Source organism: Atractosteus spatula, chromosome 15 (assembly GCF_055471065.1).
Source record: "Atractosteus spatula isolate fAtrSpa1 chromosome 15, fAtrSpa1.hap1, whole genome shotgun sequence".
Taxonomy (NCBI): domain Eukaryota; kingdom Metazoa; phylum Chordata; class Actinopteri; order Semionotiformes; family Lepisosteidae; genus Atractosteus; species Atractosteus spatula.
Genome location: NC_142720.1, coordinates 7,075,713 through 7,101,197, shown reverse-complemented (window position 1 = coordinate 7,101,197; position 25,485 = coordinate 7,075,713). Strand labels below are relative to the sequence as shown.

The 25,485-nt window shown below is 43.2% G+C and overlaps 1 protein-coding gene across 9 annotated transcripts in view; it reads right to left on the bottom strand.

Moving 5' to 3' along the window:
* Positions 1-25,485, bottom strand: part of LOC148819943 (mitogen-activated protein kinase kinase kinase kinase 3) — a 79,000-nt gene that overhangs the window by 47,093 nt on the left and 6,422 nt on the right. For all 9 annotated transcript variants that reach the window (XM_088933543.1, XM_088933544.1, XM_088933546.1 and 6 more), the window contains exon 2: positions 9,075-9,132. In XM_088933543.1, the coding sequence (XP_088789669.1) occupies positions 9,075-9,132 (58 nt within the window). The remainder of the gene's footprint in view (positions 1-9,074; positions 9,133-25,485) is intronic.

Here is a 25,485-nt window from a genome sequence, read left to right as displayed (position 1 = left end):
CCTAGTCCTTCGCACACTGACAAGTGTCATCGGCGCGAACGGGTCTCCGGATCTGACAGCACCCACATTCTGACAAGGCAGCCAATCAGGACCATGCTCTGCAGACATAGAGCCACCGCCATTAAAATGTACGCACTCTACGAGGTACTTCAGCAGCTGGGGCCACTTAAAATGGACTCCGACACGTCGAAGGTCCTTCAATCCTGAAAGGTGCCACATAGAGCAACAAATGAGAGGAGGCAGGAGGGCTGGGCTGCTGTTTTTAGGAGATTGTTCCAGAAGCACAGGATCAGACACAGATAAAAAAAGAAATGTAGTGACTTAGGACAACAGGAATGACAGGATTTATATATGCATTTTGCTTGTTTATCAATTTTGTCCCCACTTCTGCATTATTGTTGTTTTGAGGGACGCACCTATTCTCAGGACCTGGATGTCTGGGAAGATTTATGGTTCTGCGATCAGCACAAAACACACGCCAGCCACAAAATGTCTGCACAGGGCGGATTTTGTTTTATTTTATATTTTAATTTATTTTTCAAATTCCTGTCTTTTGGAGTGGTTTTGAAGTATTTAAAAGAAAAGGGGGGGGGGGGGATCACAGTAACTTTTTTTGAATCAAAGGACCACTCAATATCTGTGACACAGGACACAGAAAAACTGAGGGATGTTGCCTCATATGGGCAGAAATAAATAGCAGTTGTCACATACTGACAAAATAGGAAATAACAGTTGTCTGTGATCTTTGGTTTTCTCCAAATATAATTATGTTTACTATTCAGCTCACTGAGCACTTCATATCTGGAGTATTCCATTAGGTGAACTACACCAGCGTGAAATAAAAAATCTGCAATAACACAGAACATCACAGAGGCAGAAACAATTCTAAAGGAAATTGATTAGACGTATTTTTCGAAGAGCCAGTATGTTGGGGATAAATAACTCAGAAAGCACGAGCACAATGAGCATCTGGTAAATGATCAGTCTGGAGGAGCAAACGTGCATCTGAGTGGTGCCATCTCCCCCTTCGTTCCAACAAGCGCTAATTAAATGTTTCTGTCACCCTGGGTTTGCCAGAATTCCAATGCAGATGAAAATACTTCCATTGTCGACACAGAAAGGAAAAAAAATCACGGATTAGCAAAAATCCAATCTGCTGTCAAGGTCAGGATATTGGATTTGGAGCACAAGTGATACTTTGAGACATGTCTGATATTCAGTACGCAAAGTATTTATAGGGCCTTCAAGATCAGTCTCCTCCCCAATACACCAGATATCTGACGAGCACACCCTCAAAGACAAAAATATAAATGCCAAACAAAAAACACAATCTAAAAAGTATGGTCAGCTCTGCTCCATTTTTTTTTAAAACCTACACTCTTTTGATTTAAAAAAGAAATAAATGCCTCTACAGTGATATCTTAGCACATACCACTCTCTCACTTTTTAATGCTGTTTTCAACATGTATGAAATTGACATCTTGGCTGTACTGCCCTGTCTTCCCACATTATTGGGTCTTCAAAAAGACACAGTAATACAACTATATTATCTATACAATAGATAGATAAGGCTTTATTGATCCCGAAAGGAAATTGAGGATCATTTCATTCAAAACCGAAAACTACGCAGTAGAAGCTACAGAAATGTGCAGACACGGACTGTGCAGAATAATGTGAAAAGATGTGACTCAAAATCCACATCTTTAAAAAAAGACACAAAGCTGGTCACTGTCCGACGTGCAGCATGTAAGCTCAATGTGGTTGACACTGGGAATGGCAATGGCTTCTAAAAGCTGACTACAGGGAAAAGAGAACAGTGAAGGAAATTAGTGACGCACAGCGCTCTGAAGCCCAAGTAACATGAACCTTGTGCAACATGGGCGCTTCACCCACATTGTTTGGTGCTCATGTAGGCAGACCGCACGGCTGGGAATCCATAGTCTTCACAATGCAAAACACGGGACAGGAAAGTGACAAGAAATGACATATAACAAAAGCGAAGCTACAGGCGATACGTGTAAACGTGCGCTCTCATGTAAGTGCGAGTTCACTGACCGCACCGGGTACAGCCGCTAGTGGCAGGGAGTTAACACAGCTAAGGAAATCCTGTATGCGACTGGGAGCTGCTCTTTTCCCTGGTAGCAGGAGTAAGCAAAGTGCTGTGCATTCTGGACTCTCGCACACACCCCTGTCACTACTCTGGGGAAAGGGGATTATCAGCAAGAAACCTCATTTACCAACCCATAAATCTGCACAAACAAAGACAAGGCTCCGAAACAAAAAAGCAATCCACTGCATATCCTCTTGAAATATCTTCAAAATGCCATATGTCCACAGGTGGTCAAGTACTTAAAAAAATAAGTCCCACATTTCAATGCCAGACCTGGCAAAAGCCAAGCATTTCAAAGCCAAGCTACTAATTTTTTTTTTTTTTTGCTCTGTAAGCTTGAGATTTTAAGAAACTGTGGAAACTAGAACACAGGAAAGTGCAAACCGGAGAACATGGAGAGTTTTTTTTACATCAATGTCTGGGTGAGCCAGAAACCAGCTGCTCAGCCACGCTGTCTGAGAGGATACCCTGGCTTCCTGCAAGGAACAGCTGGAGGAGATAAATATGGTATAAGTATTATCTTGTTTAAAAGTTCTGTTATTTCCTGAAATGGCAAAAGATATGAAGGCCAAAATTATAAACGTTGTTAACTGTGCAGAACCAGGCCTCTGATGACTTTCCTCTTCGTGTGAATGAACCGAGAACAAGTGCACAAGTCTGAACTTCCTTGAAAGTAAAAACAGGAGGTAAAGAAGGCGTTTATTAAACACCACAAAGGGCTCTGCCCATCGGTGCTGCCGATATATATCCAAGGCAGCCTGTGATGTGCAGATCTTGAGGGCACTGTCTGAAGAAAGCAGCAGTGCTCGAGTGTCAGTGTCTGCATCAGGAACAGAGCAGTCACTCACTGCCACCTCGTATCTCTGTGAACATGGACTGACCTGCAAAACCCAAAACCGTAAAGTAACAATGGTATGAAATGTTACAAGGACATTCAGGTTGTCGGTGGGGGGGGGGGAGCTCTTCCCGAGTTAATTATTGGCTTTTACCCTTTCAAAATCTGGGTGTCTTGTTTTTTGCCAAATCACAAGTTAAACATTACACTGACATCTGTGCTTGTAGGTTCATGCACAATGCTAGTTGAACACTTCTGCACAGGGACTTAATTGCACGGTATGAACGGTTAGGCCTTATGTGCTCTGAATATTAATCTGCCAGTTCAGTTCCCCCAGTCCTCCACGTTACCCAGGCAAAATTTGGAAATGATACAACTTTGCTGCTGACATTCTGCTATCATGGTTTCCTTTCCTTCAAATGTTCTGCCTCTCCTTGATTACACATACATTGTGGATTTGATACTGGATACTGGGTTCTTTGGGAGAACATGCTTCCTTTCGAAGATTTAATAACAGAAACTCCCAACAGCTGCTAAGAGATGGGGTTCCCTAGCAGTGGTGACCCCTTCCAGCTGAGCACTCACTCACACAAGTGAGCCCCGAAGATAATTCATTGTGAGTTCTTCCGTTTTCATCTCCTAAACACCCTGGGGGCTGTTTTTTACTCCTGCACTTCGTATGTAACACAGGCTCTTTATGGGCATGAAGAAAAAAAACTTGGCAGTGATTTTAATCAAGAAATATGTTCACTCCGTTAAGCAGTCTACTAAGCAATGACGTCAGACAAGGTGTGGGGGAAGGAAACACTAGATAGAGAATGACAGAGAAAGCCACCAACAATAAACATGATTCAGCTGTATCCGGGTGTGACACATGCAGAAGCATGTGTTCGATTTGAATTATCTCAGTGCCATAATTATTTAAAGCACTACCAAGCAGATAATCCCTTCTGATTTACATTCTGTGAAGGCTAGCTCCAGTTACTTTGGGCACTACGTTCGTTAAGATGCTCACACACAACATTTCTGTAGAGCAACTCAGGTTTACAGAAGACTGCTGCTGGAAACGAAACGGGAAAAACAAAAACCTACTCCCTCCCCCCAATACGTGCACATTTAACAACAACAACAACAACAACAACAACAACAGTAATATCGAGTTAATTCCACTCAAACATTTTATCCAGTAGAAGAATTTTATCTTCCCTTGTCAAAAAAAACAAACCACAAATGGAACAAAAGAATTTCCAGAAAAGTCTGAATGTGTGTTCGATTAGTGTAATGGATCAGCGGTAAGAAATGTTTAAGACGCAGCTGGAGAAACAGAATAAAACTGGGACTATGACAAGAGCATCACACTCAAACTTGAATGTTCGTGCAAACAAAACACACAATTCACAGGGTTAGTTCAGATGAAGAATGACAAATTCTAACAAGCCAACACACAGTATGCTTCCTCGCATTTTCACAATAAAATACCACAAAACATGAGACTGAGCACAAAGATGGTTTCTTTTCTACTCGACGGCAATCGTCTTCCTCCACTAACCCCCACCGGTACCACCTGCTTTTCCATAACAAAAGAAAAATTGCTAACCCTACTTGGAAATGTCACAGATCTCCTATTACTACTGCACAGATACAGTGCCTTGCGAAAGTATTCGGCCCCCTTGAACTTTTCAACCTTTTGCCACATTTCAGGCTTCAAACATAAAGATATAAATTTTTTATTTTATGTGAAGAATCACCAACAAGTGGGACACAATTGTGAAGTGGAACGAAATCTATTGGATTTTTGAAACTTTTTTAACTAATAAAAAAATGAAAAGTGGGGCGTGCAAAATTATTCGGCCCCCTTGCGTTAATACTTTGTAGAGCCACCTTTTGCTGCGATTACAGCTGCAAGTCGCTTGGGGTATGTCTCTATCAGTTTTGCACATCGAGAGACTGAAATTCTTGCCCATTCTTCCTTGCAAAACAGCTCGAGCTCAGTGAGGTTGGATGGAGAGCGTTTGTGAACAGCAGTTTTCAGCTCTTTCCACAGATTCTCGATTGGATTCAGGTCTGGACTTTGACTTGGCCATTCAAACACCTGGATACGTTTATTTGTGAACCATTCCTTTGTAGATTTTGCTGTATGTTTGGGATCATTGTCTTGTTGGAAGATAAATCTCCGTCCCAGTCTCAGGTCTTTTGCAGACTCCAACAGGTTTTCATCCAGAATGGTCCTGTATTTGGCTGCATCCATCTTCCCCTCAATTTTAACCATCTTCCCTGTCCCTGCTGAAGAAAAGCAGGCCCAAACCATGATGCTGCCACCACCATGTTTGACAGTGGGGATGGTGTGTTGAGGGTGATGAGCTGTGTTGCTTTTACGCCAAACATATCGTTTTGCATTGTGGCCAAAAAGTTCGATTTTGGTTTCATCTGACCAGAGCACCTTCTTCCACATGTTTGGGGTGTCTCCCAGGTGGCTTGTGGCAAACTTTAGACGAGACTTTTTATGGATATCTTTGAGAAATGGCTTTCTTCTTGCCACTCTTCCATAAAGGCCAGATTTGTGCAGTGTAAGACTGATTGTTGTCCTATGGACAGACTCTCCCACCTCAGCTGTAGTTCTCTGCAGTTCATCCAGAGTGATCATGGGCCTCTTGGCTGCATCTCTGATCAGTCTTCTCCTTGTCTGAGCTGAAAGTTTAGAGGGACGGCCAGGTCTTGGTAGATTTGCAGTGGTCTGATACTCCTTCCATTTCAAGATGATCGCTTGCACAGTGCTCCTTGGGATGTTTGAAGCTTGGGAAATCTTTTTGTATCCAAATCCGGCTTTAAACTTCTCCACAACAGTATTACGGACCTGCCTGGTGTGTTCCTTGGTCTTCATGATGCTCTCTGCGCTTTCAACAGAACCTTGAGACTATCACAGAGCAGGTGCATTTATACAGAGACTTGATTACACACAGGTGGATTCTATTTATCACCATCAGTCATTTAGGACAACATTGGATCATTCAGAGATCCTCGCTGAACTTCTGGAGTGAGTTTGCTGCACTGAAAGTAAAGGGGCCGAATAATTTTGCACGCCCCACTTTTCATTTTTTTATTAGTTAAAAAAGTTTAAAAAATCCAATAGATTTCGTTCCACTTCACAATTGTGTCCCACTTGTTGGTGATTCTTCACATAAAATAAAAAATTTATATCTTTATGTTTGAAGCCTGAAATGTGGCAAAAGGTTGAAAAGTTCAAGGGGGCCGAATACTTTCGCAAGGCACTGTATACTACAGTACAGCACAGGTAAGAAACATGAGAGATTGAATTTCCTTCCCCAGGAAAAGCAAATAAAACCATGCACTGTACGACATGACAACAGCCATCTCCACCTCAGAGTCCTCAGATTTGATGCTGTATTTTATTAACTGAATAATGCTATTAATATTTGTGGTATTAATACTTGTAATGTATCAGGAAAAACAAAGCTTGACTGAAAATCTTGATGCAGATAACTTGTCTTGTGATTGATAGAAATCCAATTGGGCTTAAATCCAAATGATATATTTTAGGCCCACAATTCTCATTTGTCCGTACAACACATAATGGATCATTTCCATCTCGCATGTATACGACAGACTGAAAAGATAAACAACTTTTGAAATAGCTAAAAGTATCCTGCCTGATCTGGGTTCTAAAATATCGGGAGTAATGGCAGTGAAAAAAATCTGGTCAAGCTGAACAAATAACAGAACTGTCAGACAACATTCGCATTTGTCCCTTTACTGCTGCGATATCTTCTACTTGCAATCACAAACCCAGCACGCTCAGAAAACCACATGTCCCAGTGGGAAGTGCAGCAGCCCTGAGCCTCTCACTGGAATCATAGGGAACAAGGCAGGACTGAGAGCAGATGACATCCTCCCAGCGAGGTGGGCGCCAGCCCCTCGCAGGGACATGGATTTTTACACTCAGAGATGCCAACCACATCTAAGCTTTGGGAGGTAGGAGTAAAAACAGAGTAGCGAGAGAAAAGACACAAGAACATGTGAACTCCACACAGAAGGATGCCACAGCCACATGCTGTTGGCAGCAATACCTGTCACACCACTGTTCCACCCCATTTGAAAGAGCAAGCCAAAACCGATATCCAGTTTCTCCTTCAACAATCTACCTGAGTTCTAGATAAGATAAACCTTGGGAACGACTCAGTAAGTCACTTCAGCCTGAGGCAATGTTCAGCTTCAGTAATTATGGCACGTTTCTGCAGCATTCTTGCTCGACGTCCTGTTGGAACAAACCGCCAACAGCGCAGCCCACGGAATTCAGCCAGCTTCCTGTGAGGCTGTGCTGGATCCCCTCCCATTTTGTTTCTGCTGCTTTTTTTTGTTTCCGATTGGTTGCGTGGAAAGAACACGCCACTGTCAATCACCGAACAGAACTACGGATCAGGGTGTGCTGCCGTGGAGGACAGGAACGCGATTCATCCAGCGAAAACGGCTGAAAACCAAAATAAGGGTCTGTGTCTGAGTCACGTTTGAGTCAGCGTTTGGCCCCCGGCGGAGAACGCGTGTGGTTTGGACAAGACATGGAGCAGCTACGGCGTTCATCTGTCCTCCTCACCCAAACAATGAAAGTACATCACTTCCCAGCCACCATCAGCACTTCAAAAATTCAAAATAAGAAAGGAATGCAAAGGCACTTTTTAAATTAGAAGACTGCACGTGTGGCATGTCACTTAAAATTGTTTTCAGTTCAGGGATGATGTTTTGGGACCAATTTCAAACACTAGTGGATATTGCCCTTTAATTACAAACATTTTAAAGCTGAATTTAAAATGTTCCAGTACACTGGATCTAGTACACTTGTTCTAATTGAACAAGTTCAGAAATCGTATTCAAAAAACCTCATTTTACACAGGACCAGCTCAGTTTTAAACTCTAGTCCCTGTTATGACGCCATCAGAAGGCCTCCTCTCATTTGCAGGCTATTAGACCAAGCAAGTTCATTTTAGTTCTGCTTCTCCAGGTGGTGGAGGGGAGCCCCCATTACCTGTAAAGTACTTTGAGAGTGTAGTGTCCAGAAAAGGACCATACTAGTGTAAGCAACTAATTGATTAATTAGTTAATTACTTCTCTGTAATCCCAAAGCCAGAACAGGCAGGTTTGTTTATACTACGCCTCCTTGAAACCTCCAGAACACCAAACCTAACAGGAAAGTCTTTGGGAGGTGGGAAGATATTGCAGCCACTATAAGAAACCCACACAAACAGAGGGAAACATGCAAACTCCACACAGACAAGTACCTCACACCAGGCTGTAGTACAAAACACCAAACCACACCACGCCTCACAATTTAAGGTAAAAGACACAAGCCAAGATACTCAAAAGAACCTTAGCAAAAGCAATGTCAATGTAATCTAAAAACTTAAGTTTGCATTTTTAAAAAGGACTGAATAATAATTAATAATAATAATTGCTTACATTTATATAGCGCTTTTCTGGACACTCCACTCAAAGCGCTTTACAGGTAATGGGGATTCCCCCCCACCACCACCAATGTGCAGCATCCACCTGGATGATGCAACGGTAGCCATAGTGCACCAGAACGCTCACCACACATCAGCCATCAGTGAGGAGGAGAACAGAGTAATGAAGCCAATTCATAGAGGGGGATTATAAGGAGGCCATGATTGGTAAGGGCCAATGGGAAATTTGGCCAGGACGCCGGGGTTACACCCCTACTCTTTTCGAGAAACGCCCTGGGATTTTTAATGACTACAGAGAGTCAGGACCTCGGTTTTACGTCTCATCCAAAGGACGGCGCCTGTTTACAGTATAGTGTCCCCGTCACTATACTGGGGCATTAGGACCCACATGGACTGCAGGGTGAGCGCCCCCTGCTGGCCCCACTAACACGTCTTCCAGCAGCAGCCTTAGTTTTTCCCAGGAGGTCTCCCCTCCAGGTACTGACCTGGCTCACACCTGCTGAGCTTCAGTGGGCTGCCAGTTGTGAGTTGCAGGGTGATATGGCTGCTAAGTGTTGAAGGTTTATGTTCAGCTGGGGGAAAAACGTTGGGTTTTTTTTTTAAGAGAGGAGGACAGCCTCCTGGAGTTATTAATCACAGAAAACAGCGGTCTTACCAGGTTCCAGCTTAATGACTTTAATGGCTGCCAGCTCTCCAGTGTTGACATTACGCGCCTGAAACAAAAAAAAAGACAGAATGTTTTTGCCAGCTTTTAATTACAAAACAAAAACTACACAAGACAGCAGGTCATTTTTCCAAAGTTCTGGATTTATCAATTACTCGACTTACTGTACGCACACATCCAACAGGAGGCTCCAGCTGCCGGAGCAGGAGAGGCGGATCAGCTCCTCCAGGACGCCCACACTACCTGATCACATGCCACTCGCAGTCTAACCACCGAGACCAACAGAACCTCCGCGGAGACATTTCCGCTTCCTCTCGGGCACTGGAGAGATCTGCTTTTTAACATGCTCATGTGGAAAATAAAAACCAGGGCTTGGCACAGAGCTTTCCGTCCAGAGGGACACTTAAACTCTTTAAATGAAGAGGGGGTTCACCTAATTCCCCAGGGCCGTGGGGCACTGTGTATGGCTCGTGACAGCACCTCACTGTGAAGCCTCAGGTGGAGAAGTGGGCAAAAAGTCCAACTGAAAAGCGCCACCGAGTAAAGCTGACAATGGAGTTCAGTTGAACCCCAGACACTGGGGATAGATTCTTTCACCAACTGCTGTGCGATCTGCACCTATGCCATTGTGCACATAATCCAAGGTCTTAACCAGTTGGTTTAGCACCTCATAAAATAAGATAAGATAAGATCACTTTATTGGTCATATACAATTTCTTGTATTGGGAATTTGTCTTTCGGCATACCCCAGCCTGCTCTCCATGAGACGCACAGACAAGGAGAGAGAAATTTGGGGTCAGAGCGCAGGGTCAGCCATTTATACGGCGCCCCCTGGAGCAGTTGGGGTTAAGGGCCTTGCTCAGGGGCCCAACGGAGTAGGATTCCTCTGCCGGCCGCAGGATACAAACCGGCAACCTTCCAGCCACAGGCGCAGATCCTTAGCCACATCCATAAGGACAGTACCTCCTACCTGCTCTACAGCGTCCCCTGTCACCACACTGGGACACTGGTTGGAGTTTAGGGAGCAGATATAAGAGCACCATATACTGGTCCACAACTTATATCAGCAACCAGGACTGGGAAACCTCTAAGGGTAAAGAAATCAGGTTGCAAAGACAGAACATCCATATTCGAAGTAGCATTCTCACTGGGTCCTTCCCGACACTGATTTTATAAAAGCTCCTTTTACAAAGAGAGGTAAAACTAGCCAAGGAATAAGAAAATGCTCTTTACAAGGTGAGAACAACTGTTTCAGTGCTCAGACCATTAATCAAACGTTCAAAACTGAAAAACCTGAAAGAACTCCATGAGGCTAGAAAACATCTTCACTTCTCTCTCATCTCCGTCCACAAAAGAAAGTTAAAAGTTTTAACTGATTTTTTTAAAAAACATTCTTTTAGCAAATCCTGAACCAAACCTACCTTCTTCCATTTGCAATTTCTACTGATTAACTGTCATTATGGAGTTCCTATCATATCTTTGGCCCAGATACCGACAGTCAAAGTATTCAGAATCACAGCTAAATCACTCTACTTGCTTTTTCATAGTATATCTGCAAAAATAATAATGAGTTGTGCATGACTTTGATTTCTGAAAGTACATTAGAATAATTTAAGGCAACCCGTTCTTAAATTAAGCAGTGTGTGTTCTCCACTAGGGTTTTAGGCAACAAATTTGGAATTTTCAACTAATAAACATTTTCTTTTTTAAAGACAGAAATGGGGAGAGGTAAGCTCCAATTAAATCAAGTAATTCAATTTCAAACTGACTTGAAAAAAGAAAACATTATATAAACTGAGCTCTATTCTTTAACAAATGTTAATATTTAGTGATGTGGTACAACTTCTGTACATACAGCAATACCAACAAATGTGAACCACAGGTATCGGATGTAAAGAGCCCTGCAACACTAAAATCTAATAATGAGTTTCATTTTTTCACGCAGTAAGACTTTACAGAAGGAAACCAGAGACTTATACATATAAAGGACAGCGCGGTTTAATCAAAGACCTTTAAGGGGAAACACTTTCAGGCTTAAACAGTAGAGATCTCTAGATAAGAAGCCAAAAAATCACTTTCTTCACTAGTTCTAAACAAACGTGGTTACTTCCTGCAATTACCTAATTACAACAATGCCATGTATGAAAAATAAAACGCATTCAAACTGGAGAGGGGTAACTGGTGACGTGATCTCTTTTACTTCCCCACCTGATCCGTTTAGCAGTGAGGCTGCTGGTCGGGATAAGCTGCAATGTGTCACAAGTACAGGACAGCGTGCGTCTAACTCCTCTCTGTCAAAGGCTTCGGCCTCCACTGGGATGAAAAGCACTGAATAAAAGCCATGCTGTTTCCTCCTGCAGAGAATCAGCATTGCTAACTTCCCTACACCGCGGGGGTCCCGTTTTCAAAGAACCCAAAGCCAAAGTCCTAACCCCCTGGTTAAAAAAACAGTCTTTCCTGATGCGCTACTGACCAATTTCCTTCACATCACAGCCTATCTCCTTCATACTGTACATAACCCTGTAGGGGAGAGAAACCTCCACCTATAGTAACACACCCTGCCTGTACAAGCAGGAAGACGGAGAATCTCAAGCCTGCATCCAGATACTAAAGATGGACTGATTCTGAACATGGTTTTAGGAGTGATTCAGCCCAAAGGGTCTTACAACCCATTTTCACTTGGTCACTGCACTCAAGGTCTTCACTGTAGTAATACTGGAGAGGTATCAGATATTGTACAATGTGCTGCCACTGCATCCCATTCAAAGCACACTTCATTGCACTGGCAGTGAGGCTGAGGGTGTTGGCCTCATACTCAGCACTTCAGAGTAACTTTGCAGGCTTGTGAAGCCTAAAGGTTCTGCTTAATATTTGCAGGACAGAAAGTAATCTTCTCCTAAACAATTACACAGTTTATTTAATTAATAAAAAGTTAACAAAGTCGAAAGACTGGCTCAATTACGAGAAAAAATTGGAAAATGTTTTGAAATGTTATTCGTATGGGATGGTTGGAGAAAATGTCAGCTAACTGTAGGCCTCATCTTTAAGTAATTTAGATTGGGATTTGACATTCTAATACCGCACAAGCTAAAATTTAATTAACCATATAATTGCAGAAGCAATAATTAGATCCATTAATAGACCCACTATTCACTTTGTGAGACTTGGCAAAACAAGCTATAATCATCTGTAAGTCGATAATTTAAATGCCAAAACCTCTCTTACTGCACTATCTACACTAATTTACATGCACAGCAGGTAAATGTTGTAGGAATCCTGTGAGTCAGACTTTTTACTGTGCTTATTAGTAATATGGCTATTTCTTCCGCAAGGTGAAAAGAAGAACTAGGTAACAGATGCAAAAGGTGTGTTATTAAAGGTGCTAGAAACTGATTAGGCTAGCATTACACTACATGCAGCACCAACAATTTAAAGCCATCCTTTTAGGATGAAACAAAGAAGGTTAAGTAGGAACATCTGAACATAAACCTGGACAGGCTGCAGTACACAGCACAGTTCTTGTAACTCGGCACTGAAGCCTCGACAGTTAAAGAGATTATTGGTATTAGGTCAAATAAAAAAGGTGAGGGAATTCTGAGTGTGTAATGTACCAAGAACCACTATAGAGATGTAGAGTCAAATCTAAAGTATGGGATTTCAGCTTTACATGTATTAACACACACAGAGATTAATTTCCTGTGCCTGAAAGAGTTTAATCTGTCATGTGCACACCATTAAAAAACATTTACTATAAACACAAACTACCCACACCTCTACCAAATATAGCGAGTGCTCTGTCAAGCGTCTCTGTCTGCGGTGTACAGGAAGTGCATTATGACACATTATGTGAAATACAGCCCATATCCTGCAAGTGCATCTCTTCCTCCTGGACAGGGGAGAGAAGCTCCACATCGTGTCTTGTCGTCTATTCTAGAGCGATGGATTTCAGCACCAGGTGAGGAACTTGCAGGGAGATCATGTGCCGCAGGGATAAGGATTCAACTGCGCGGCCAGTTTTGGAATCGGACGCTTATTTTTCATACGGCAGAGGAAAATTACTAATCCATCAGGCTTTGGCCACTGGAACGTTTTCCCCAGGAAGCCGATAACCGTCTTCCTACACAAATTACAGAGGACGTCTCAACTCCCTGTATATACTATTTCCTGCCAGGTTCAAGAGGAAACAGGCTTGTAGGTCAAGCATTAAGCCAACTTGTACTCCAAAACAGGGGGAGGGCACTAACCCATCTCAAACACAGGCTTCTGCAAAATGTGTCAAACCATTCTTTACAAAAACCTAAAGGCTGTCTAAGCCTGAAAAGATGTGTCTGGAATCTTGTTTTAAAAGTAAATATCCATCAAAGTGTGCTCTTAGTCTCTTCTTTCTAATCTCTTCTACTCCTTGTCCTTTTAAATTCTGTTTATCTTAATTAACTTCTTATTTGGCGATGAATGCTGAATTGGCAAGAATAGTCTATTTAAATGGAGCATACTTTAAATGACACCATACCAGGTAAACAATTAGGTTAAATAGATTTTTCATTAAGCATTATAATGATTGTCAGGATTAATTTTTGACCCACTCACATTCAGAAATAAGGGCAGCCAAGTAACGTGATCCTAGCCAGGTACCCATGGGACAGACTCAGCAGTCTGTGACACAAAAATGGGTCCAACATTCACCAAGGTGGTGATCTGACCCACATTTTCATAACGCCTGTTGTGACCGAACTGAAGAAGCCTGTAAGGTTTTACCAACAACTACAAGTTGTTGAAGGTTGAAGGTTGGAGGCAAGACGGTTGGTAAGATACCTGTGAAGCCTGCAAAGAGTCCTTAACCGATTTCTTAAATGCGGCTCATCACGCAAAAGGCTCCACCTCAAAATCTGTTTGTCCAATCACCTCTATTCTCGGAAACGAAACATACTCCCTTGTTCAAAGGAGTGGTTTTGCCAAAGAACACCAAGCTTGATTGGCATCATTCTAGTTGACCTGCACTGCTAAAAATTGTAGAGATATTTCTGGAAGGCTTTACAACGTCTTTTTTTCAATTTTTTTACCACTACATTCTTTCAGCTGTGCCTTTAAGTACTTTGTTTTCACTGCTTCTGCTCAGGCTGTATTCCATAAAACTAGCCCCTGCGATACCCTCTGACTAGAATGAAGCAGACTATAGAGTCATATATGAATATACCATAGAAACTTGTGTTTTCTTTCTTCTCTTTTCAGCATGGAATAAACCTGTCACCTGTTCCTTTGCAGCCTGTGCATGCTGACGCAGCTCCCTACCTGATCTACTTCAGCTTACCGTAGAGTAAGTTGTGCGAAATGACTCTTGTTTAAACTTTTTTCATAATGTGTATTGGTATTGTAACATGCACCCTTGACGATGTTATTGATATATATACTCTTGTTTGCATTGTATTTTCTTTTGTTGTTGTTTAAATAAAAAGTTAAAAAAATGGAAACCAAAAAACATAACATAGAATATACTGAATGTCAGTGGGGAACAGGAATACAAGACACACTTTATCAACAGTACATGATCCTTCTGGCCGATGATCATCAGTCCACCTGCCTGGTTACAAAAATTCTGAATTTAACACGGACCCAAGCAGCTTGTTATGTTTTGTTTTCTGTGGGATCTATATTTTCTTTACAAAAGGCTGACAACGCCTGCCACAGTCACTGTGGACCTTTTTATCTGAACATGGCAAAGTGTAAAAGACAGATGAAGACAGGGGAGTTCCAGATGACACTTTCTGACATCCTCCCGCATTTCTTAATTAGCAAGAAAATGAATCTCTGTCAGGCAGGCAGTCACACAATATAGCACACAGACTGTTTAATGATGCTTGCAATTCACAGAGGTGTCACTAGGTTCGAAGTGCCAAAGGCAAAAGAAAAATACCCAAACATTTTAATGACTCTGTACATAAACACATTATGTATCAAATGAAGAAAACAGTCCTGTCTTACCTCCCTGGTTTTTAAAATTTAAGCTTTGGTCTTTATATCATTTCAATAAAAAATTTGTTAATGAACACTGCATGGGCATGCCCAGTTATAGGCAGTGAATTGAGATCTGTTTCTCACCTTGACTCTTTCAGGGCATTTAAAGTGTACACAACGGCTTTCAAAACGAGGAAGATCACCAAGAGCACAACTGCCTTCTAGTCTGATCTAGTCAGATCTCGGAAGATGATAAATACTAAGACGATCTCATTGGGAATATAAATTACTGCTGTGGTTTGGTGGACCTGTAGGTGAAGCTCTTCCCTCTGTACAAGAGGAATTCCATTATGGAGAAGGTCACTGTGCTATAGAAGGTACAGTCCTTCAGATCAGATCTTAAACCAATGTCCTATGGCACTGTTCATAAGAGCAAGATCACTTTATTGGTCATATACAATTTCTTGCATTAGGAATTTGTCTTTTCGCATACCCCAGCTTGCTCTCCATGAGACACACAGGCACACAGACGGGGAGAGAGAAGTTGGGGGTCAGAGCGCAGGGTCAGCCATTTATACAGCGCCCCTGGAGCAGCTGGGGTTAAGGGCTTTGCTCAGGGGCCCAACGGAGAAGGATTCCTCTGCCGGCCGCAGGATTTGAACCGGCAACCTTCCAGCCACAGGCGGAGATCCTTACCCACAGAGCCACCGCTCCGCCCGTAACGGTGTTAATGCTGGTGTCTGGTGTTTCCCTAAAGCTTCCCCTTAACTCAGAGAGGCAATTCCTCATCACTCCACCCTATCTGCAGTGTTGCTGTGATTGCAGATTTTGATCCTGATGCTGTTGTCATTTTTTTGAAGATAAGGTACTTTGGCACCCCAACTGGAATGCATTAAGGACTTTAAAAACAAACCCCAGAAAAAAGAATAAACATCACTTTGCCAAAATCGAGATTGTGAGAATACCAATTCACTGAAGCCAATGATAGGTTGAGTGACTGCAGGCAAGGAGTTTAAATTCAAAGAAGCGGCCGGCTGGCTGCTGACATTAGTATTCATATATTGAATACATGACAGCGCAGGTGTCCCCACACTGGAGTTACAAAACCAGCAAACTGGCGCTCAGGCTAAACCTTGTGTGACAGCATGGAGGTGAGTCCTCAGAAATGTGAGGTTTGGAAAAATGAGATGGAGGAAGGCTTTCACCCAACATCCACGACCTGCTTCAGGTTTTAATAATGATGAACACCCACCAGCACGCGTTACAAAGCTCTGGTGTCAAGACCACCGGATCAGAGAGTGGGTACTAGAACCCTATTGATAACCCCAGTGTAGCTGGCTTTGTTACTGAATATTTAAGCAACAGGATAACTCGTTTTAACAGGCCAGGCAAAGGAACTGCAAAACTCTAACAAACCACTTGAAGTAAAAAAAAATCATTCAGTTACTGTCTGCAGAATCAACAATTTTTGTACTGAATGATCATGGGAAGAGGTTGTCCAAACAGTTAAATGTATTTATTTCTGCCGAATACACGTGCCCTATTGTACAAGAACCTTTTTTATTATTCAAGAGTCTTCCCCTGAAAAGGATTTTAAAGGAACCGCAGCCAACACAGTGATCTTTGGCAATTCTGTAGAGAAGGAATTCTAATTATTTTTTTGCTAAAACTAATTTAACAGAACTAAGAAACAGCATTGAGAGGTAGTCTCCAAGAGCAGTATTGCAAATATTATACTATGAATGATATAAATATTATACAGTATTTATCTATGTGCAAATACTATACAAAATGTGTATCTCAATGTATAACTGTAATCCTGGCTCCTCTTTAGTCTTGAATACATGAGCAGATATTTTATTAGCAAGCTCATAAACATCTATAGTAACTCAATACCTCTCTGCAGTACAGATGTTTCTCTCTGGCCACATTCTGCCACAGCACCACAGCCCTTGATACTCACTGCTCTGGACCAGCAGCTGAGACACACTGGCAATGAAACCACACAACAATACCTCTTCTTCAGATTTTTGTCCATTTACTTGTATTTCTGTAGACTACTTTGAGAGCTTCACAGTTCAATACTTTTTGTACCATTTTCCGGTCACTGTGCTATGTGATGTGAGCGTAGGACGTCTACTTCTAATACATCTGAACACATCTTTTTCCACCTTTAGTATGTGACAGGTCCCCGATTGTGAGCTGGCTTGGACGAATGCACCAGATAAACAAATGTGATCACTAATCCCTTCAGGGGTAAACATGTCTTTCAGTGGTGACCCCTTCAGGAGGTCAGTGTGCTCCTCAGTGCCTTACACTGCCTGGCCTGCGGGCGTCTCCAGGGGCAGAGCCACTGGCTGCAGTGACACACTCCATGACAGGGGCCTGGAGAGACTGAAGCCCTAGCAGATGGATGGTGGACAAACTCCAGGAACCATACGAAGGCTCACCAAGCCATTCAGGTACAGAAAGCAATAAGGAGGATAACAAGGGGTTACAAATTTAGAAGGAAATACAAGCAGAGCTCTCCAGCACTGCAAATGTCATGCATAATGCGAACGTGTAAGGACATACACATGGAGAGGGGGTGTGGGATGTTCAGGTGAGTTCTGAGCTGACACTGTTTTGCTTTTGCCCGATGTGAGTTCCCCGTGGTAAAAAGGCCCACTTGTGTGTTTGCCCCCCTGCCGAAGGGCATGCTGTAGATGGCTCGGGAGGCGACAGGCTGTTCATCCGCACTGCAGCCTTCCTTCAGGCTGAAGACGTTAGCCAAGCGAGGAAAAACAATTCACCTCCACAGATGCAGCTCGCAGCACGTCCACTGTGGATCGTGCCAGAGATGTGAAGGAAGAGTACAAAAAAAAAAAGATGAAGGAAGGCTTTAGGAGCTCACCGTGCCTTCACAGAGAAACCGGCCTTAAAATGAAAAGTTCCTTTTCCGTACATGGACCTCCGCGTTACATCCTTTTCACCCTCGGCAATACTCTGAAAACAAGACTTGACCCGGTGACGCTGAAATGCAGAGCCTGCACGTAACATTTCGTCACTCCTCTGCTAAGCTTTATGGAATAGGAGCTGCTTAGTTCAAGGCAATGTATGAAAAAGGGCTAAATTAAAAAGAATTTTTAAAAAAACGATGAAGATTCATACAAAAGCCTCTATTATTAAAAAATATCTTAAAAGGAATAAAGAAGTAAATGCTTAATCTGATTTAATATGGACCTCTACAGTACCTTAGAAAACAAATCATAAATACAAATATAAATATAAATACAAGGGAAGTAAAGTAAGTAAGGGAAGAAGGCTCCACGGCTGAAACGTTGCGTTTCCTTTCTTCTCTTTCCAGCATGGAATAAACCTTTACTTGTTCTTTTACAGCCTATGCATGCTGAGGCAGCTCCCTTCTTTTTGCTTGTAATGTCGAGAGCGTCTTATCATCTAACTTTCAGGGTGCCGTAGCAGAAAAAGGAATTCATTTTTGCACATTTTCACACTTAAAAGATGTGCTAGTTACTTCTCGCTGCGGTATGTTTAAATTAATTTCATCACGCGCTTCTCTCTAGTGACTACCTGGATGAGCAACACCATCACAATGTAGGGGTGTATTGCAAAACACAGTCAGGAGCCAAGCTGCAGCAATAAGCCAACAAGGAAATAAAACAGCCCAGCTCGAGGAGACGAGTTTGGACAGTTCGAGATTCATGGGAACAGACCAGCTGGTTCAATGGTTCAGGTAAAGACCTTCTTGCCAAGAGGTTCCCAGTTCAAGGACCAGCTGTGCCAATGACTCACGTTCAGCAAAAAAAAAATATATAAGTTAAGATAGTTACATCCTAAAAGGGAATGATACAGAAAGCCTAGATCTGACAGAAATTCTAAGCAAGAAAAAAAGGGAATCAATCTGTACATGCCTGTCTCACCCGCAGGCCTCTCACAGCATCTCAGTGCGATGCCAAATTCACCTCCGCAGCACACTTCCTTTTAAAGCAACCTGAATATTTTCAGAAGATTTCTGAATTTTTTTTTCTGTGGTTAGCAAAAACAAACATTCCAAGCAATCGCCCATACACATAGCAGCAGGGGAGATCTCAAGTTAAGCAGTGGGATGACAGAAATGCTCTGGACTTTACAGAAAAAAGGTAGATGACAGAAACTGCATTCCTTCAGTTTCAAATTTCCCAGTTGGCTGGGGCAGAGGGTGGAAATCTTTTAGACACAAAGCGGTACAAAGGTCAAAAACACTGCTTTCCAAGGGGCTGAATATTTTCCTTGGAGAACTAAACAGCAGAAAGGTAAGGACCTCAAAGGCTGCACTGCTTCCTGAAACAGATGTCCTGAAAGGATTCCCGTTAACAGAAAAACAGACCAAATACGCAAAGGAAGTGATGAGGGAAAAAAAAACTGACAGACAAGGTGCTGCCTAAAAATAAAAATGCTTTTATATCCATTCCCTCAGATAGCACTCATTCACCTCTTCATAGCAGCCCACACCAAGAGCATCAGGGTTTGCAGCAACAAGCGATATTGAGTGGGAAATAAGTTACCAAACCCTCCATAACTGCAGAAACAACCAGCTCTGACTTGCCCCCTGCCATTACATATTGTAGTGGAATGAAATCCTTCAACAGGCCTCCTACAGCTAAAACTGTAACAGCACGACCCGCCACACATCGCTACACAACCATTACAGCAAACTGCCACACAGCGCAAAGGAAGAAGACGGACGATGCACTTAAAATCGCATTCAATCGTGACATTTCCTAGAAATTCAAAGAATGAAACAAAACAACTCCAGAGCCAAGCGGATAATTCAATGTTAGGTCATTAAAATCAGCTGAGGAAAAACTGGCGAGAACAGTCAGCCAGGCTGTCGGTGGAACAGCGCCTCCTGTGGCCACTCAGGCGCATGCAGGCCACGAGTGGCCTCTGACTGGAATGGAGGTACAGCACTGTGCTGCTGGGGAGGTGTTAACAGAGCAGCTCGAAGGCAGGCGAGCAGGCTAGAGGAATCTCCTGACTCCTACTCATTCTCAAATCCAAAGGGTACAGAGAAAGGAACTGGCATTTCTATTTTTTTTTTTTAAACTATAATTTGGATGTGGAGATAAATAAGAGATCGTTACTGAGTTGACTGGAAAAGACATGGAATCGTTAGGCTTGTCAAAAATGCATCAAAAGAAAAACAAAAATCTGTTTTTGCGTATTGTGCTTAGAAAATCGCACTTATCAGGGAACACTTGCATCATCTCACCACCTTTCTTCTATGAATCAATTCTGACTTCAAATCTTCACTGGCATCAAAAGGTGGGAGATGTGCTCTTCTTTCAAAGTCAGGAGTCTGGTCAGTAAACACGTTTGACAGCTCACTTTCTCAAGAATTCCAGGGCTTTACAAGAGGGAGACCTGTAAAATGTCCTTCACCTGGGCAGGGTGGCATTTCTTTCTGGTCTTGGTTCAGTATCCTACACACCAGGTAAATTCTGCATCTGTCTCTCAGATGCGTTAGACACCGTTGCCTCAGGCTTATGTCGCCTCATTGCTGCCTGATGCTGGAGGTGCCTTAGCCCACGTCAGAAGACCAGGAGGATAACTCGCATGTCGTCCAAACGAAAACAGGAACAGAAACAGCTAACGGACAGGGCGGCGCCCAGCAGGAGCTCCGCAAGACCTCACAGACTTAAAAAGAGCAGTTCTTGAGGTCCGCACGCAAGCTTTGCAAGCTGCATAGACCAACAGTGAAACTGCTGGGCTGGAATCATTTTCAGGCTGTGTGTGTATCAGGCAGGCTCGGCAGATACGAACTCCTCCCAGTAACGGTCAAAGCAGCTGACCAGGACTGGGAATCGGAGAATGCAGATGGAAGAAGCAATGGCCTGGCAAAAGAGCCCTGCCCGCACAACCCCCTCCACAAATAGGTTCATACGTTTATGCTATAATTACACTCCCCCTCTTTCCTAACAAAAAGCAATAATCCAGTTCAGAGGTCAAGAAAATAGCTACAGATGTCATAGAAATGCAGCAGCTTAAACAGGTTCGGATGTTCAGAGGACTGACAACACCACAGGAGTTACAGTTTCTCAACTTGCTTCCAAGGCAACACGAAGCAGTAGGCTAATTAAATTCCATACAGCATCAGGTCCTCTACTCCAGTGTGGTTTAAAGGAAGGAAGCAAGAGCATTTCATTAGGATTCTAATTACAGAAAAGCTAGTGTTGGCATGATCGAAATTATCATGGGTCTTAACACTCAGGGATATTACGATGTGCCATCAGTACTGTACATGGGACTGAGACAACATAACATCTGGCACAAGTGTAATATTCAACGCCGTTTTCGAGTCACAAGGCTGGTGTCTTGTCTTTCTTACGCTGGACTGCGCAGTTGTGAAACTTCCTGAAATTTACTTCCTTCTTGTTCTAGTTAAATACTGATGCTGGCGAACTACAGAAACATGCATTTTTGAATAGCATGTTAGATATTTTTAAAAGGGAATCTAAAGCCAACAACACATTTTCGTCCCCGTTTAGCTCCTTCACTGATCTGAAGAGTTTCCATTAATTAGTGAGCCAGGGAGCTTCAGGTTGCCATAGAAACCTCCACAATCAAGTCAAACAATCCACTAAAAACACACACACACACAGCAGCCAGCCAGTGAACACAGCAGTGAAGGAGTGGCCATTAAACCAGCCCCATTCCTGCATCTTTTATTGTCTGGTTTTTATTGTGCGCCTGTGAACTGAAGCTCATCAAGTAAAAGGTAAAAAACTCCTTCTTCCTTCCTGATTTCACAGGGAGGACCACCACTTCCACTGCAGAGATGGCAATCACCTCACGTTCCACCCCCCCCCCAACTTCCGAAGGTCAATCGCCACCAAACAATGAAGCTCAGCCTCCGGAGACCGGGACTGCCTTCCTCCGTGCCTCCACCGAGCAGCACAGTCCCCCCGGCGCAGGCCGCAGCCTCACCGCTACACCCACGGCAATCCGGGAGGCAAGCGGTCCTGGGATTTTATTTAGTGGACACAGCTGGTGCCCGATGTTCCAGTGGCGCAATCGGTTATCGTGCAGTACAAAGCAGAGCAATGCCAAGGCTGGGCGTTCGAGGCTCGCCCGGAGCACGTCTTTACTGCCAGCAGCCATATCGCCCCGCAACTCCCAGCTGGCAGCCCACTGGAGCTCAGCGGGCGTTTCCCTCCTGGGAAAGCTAAGGTTGCACAGGAAGATGTGTTAGTGGGACCAGTATGGAGTGCTCACTCCGTGTGGTCCTCATGCCCCACTATAGTGATGGGACACTGTACTGTAACCCAAGGTTCTGTCTCTCTGTGGTCATTAAAAATCCCAGGGCGTTTCTCAAAAAGAGTAGAGGCGTTAACCCCTGTGTCCTGGCCAAATTCCCCCCCCCCCCGTTGTTTACTAACCACTGCCTACTAATAAGCCCTGTGAAGTGGCTACATTACTCTGTTCTCCTCCTCCGCTGACAGCTGCTGTGTTTTGAGTGTACTGTTCTGAGGGGAGCCCCCATTATCTTTAAAGCGCTTTGAGTGGAGTGTCCATAAAAGCACTATATGAACAGAAAGAACTACACCAGGGCTTCGGGACTCGCTCATCCGTGAGCCAGACTACAGAGGAAATTTCTAGGTTAATAGGTTAACCAGAAAGGTAAAACACATGAGTGGTTTTAATTTAAGTTAATAATAGAGTCAAAATTAGGACCATGAAGAATATTTAAAGACCAGAAGAACAGGAGGCAAGGCAATTTAAAAGGGACACAAGGCATTGAAATGAGTCACATTAGATAACAAAAAAGAATCACAGGCCTTTCTTGTCAGTTATCTTTACCAACCACTGCTGAAGTACATGCAGTACATACACTTTACTAACATTCACCAGCTATTCTCCATTGAAAAGATAAGATAAGATCACTTTATTGGCCATATACAATTTCTTGTATTAGGAATTTGTCTTTTCGCATACCCCAGCTTGCTCTCCATGAGACACACAGACAGGGAGAGAAGCTTGGGGTCAGAGCGCAGGGTTGGCCATTGTACAGTGCCCTTGGAGCAGCTGGGGTTAAGGGCCTTGCTCAGGGGCCCAATGGAGTAGGATTCCTCTGCCAGCCATGGCATTTGAACCAGCAACCTTCCAGCCACAGACGTAGATCCTTAGCCACAGAGCCACCGCAGCACCCCACATTGGGGAGAATTCATAACAAGCTTACTGCACTGTGGAACATGGGGAGTCTGGACATTCATAATTAGGATTATGCAGTTTAGTGCTTGTGTGATGATGCGACATCATTACTGCTACCACCGATTCTAAGTCACTGTACAAGGCGTAATCAGACATGCTGCTGAGATCCTATCAGACTCCACAAGTTTGGCAGAAGTCCTGGAAGCCCGTCTAGAGCCTTGCATTTTATTCTGATGTTTTGTAATGAAAAGAAAAATAAATGTTCTCCTCTAAGCAATGGATTACTTTTCATTTGCAAGCAGATGTCTCTGTGGTGTTAAAACACAGAAATGTAAACTTTAAAAGACATCTTGTCCTCCCTCATTGAATAACATGGTACCTCCAGCTTACTTTAATTACAGGGATTCAGTCAACTTGCAAAAAATGCACAGCATACTGAAAACACAACAGGCATCTCAGAACAAAAAAGAATAACACCAAAGAGCATTTTAGTCTAAAAATGATTTCAGATGCTAATCAGAAATATAGACGGTAATCCTACACCCTATGGACAGTCACCACTTTTGTAGTGAATCCCTGTTTTGATCTCCGCAGAACTAAAAGGCCACTAAATAAAAAGCCTCATGCCTCTCTCGTTACTGTAAATCAAGCACGCTGGATGAAACCCAGCTTTGCCTCTGTGCAATATGAGACTGAATGATCTGGTGTTAAAATCCCAGCTCAACCATCAGCTTATGCAGTTCAAATGAGACGCTTCACTTTTTCTCCCCAGCCGAGCAACCTTCACCATAGACTGTGCCTCCTGGACTGTGCCGCACGTCTGGAAGTCGAGAACAATTATGTAGCCATAAATAAATTACTCTGCATGCCGTCCAACTATAACAGCTGAGGATGGTGTTTGCAAATCAAAGTAAAGGTGAAGGTTCCCCCTAAAAAACAAAACAAGTACTCCTCGTTGAAGTTTTCTGAGTCTGCAGCCAGCTTTTTTTGATCAACATCCAAAGCAAGAGCTTCAACAACGCACACTGTTCAAAGCCAAAGGCCAGCTCCTCGGGAGACCAGTGCTCCTGGGAGACTGTTCCCACAGGGCACATCGCTGCAGCAATTTTCCCCAAAGAGCATCCCTCCTGAAATGTAGTCACAGCGACACGTGGAGGCTCGGACACTTCTCCAAGCACACCAGGTGGGGAGCTGGTCATGCAGCGCCGGGAGGCATTTTGCATCTTCAGTTTTGAAAACAAATTCAAAGATTAAAACAAGTTACAAACAAAACACTGGGACTAAATCATACGCACAAAAAAGCGGTCAAGCAAAAACGCATACTGGCAGATGGTGGGTCTTAATGGAGGAGAAAAATACTGGACTCCTCCACTAGTGTACCTTCTGTTTTCCACATACTGCATACAAATCCAAAGGCAGCTCAAAGGTACAACAATATTAATTCCTGATCCAGTAAAGCTGACATCTTTTGCATCTTCAAAAAGGCGGAGCGGTGGCTCTGTGGCTAAGGATCTGCGCCTGTGGCTGGAAGGTTGCTGGTTCAAATCCCGCAGCCAGCAGAGGAATCCTACTCTGCTGGGTCCCTGAGCAAGGCCCTTAACCCCAGCTGCTCCAGGGGTGCCGTATAAGTGGCTGACCCTGCGCTCTGACCCCAAGCTGCTCTCCCTGCCTGTGTGTCTCATGGAGAGCAAGCTGGGGTATGTGAAAAGACAAATTCCTAATGCAAGAAATTGTATATGACCAATAAAGTCATCTTATCTCTCCAGGTTCTCATTCCGGGCTTGACTCTCAGTGACTTCACCTGCATGCACAGTTCTCTTAATGTGTCTGTATTACCACTGCTGCTCACTGGGGATTGTAAGTTAGCTAAGTAACCAGGTGGACTGTGGTTCTCCAAGACCAGCAGTGAATATCACTGCTGTGGGCTCTTTGTGAAACCAACATGAAAACACAAGAGTATATGGAATCTTCCCTCATGTACTTTGTCAATCTAACCAGGGCCATGATAGGCCAAGCAAAAATAATTTCTTTGTTTTCTTTGTTTAGTTCTTTACTTTGTTCTGTAGTTAATCCTTCCTTCTTCATGAAATTAGAAAAACACAATATTCTTAATTCCTCCTCCTAGTGCTGACAAAACCTGGTACTGTTGTAAAAATACAGACATGCAGTCCTAAAAGATCTCATTTACATTAACAGATTTATATTACTAACAGCATTCAAGCTGTAAAACTGAAAGGGAACCTTCCACCTCTTCCTAAAG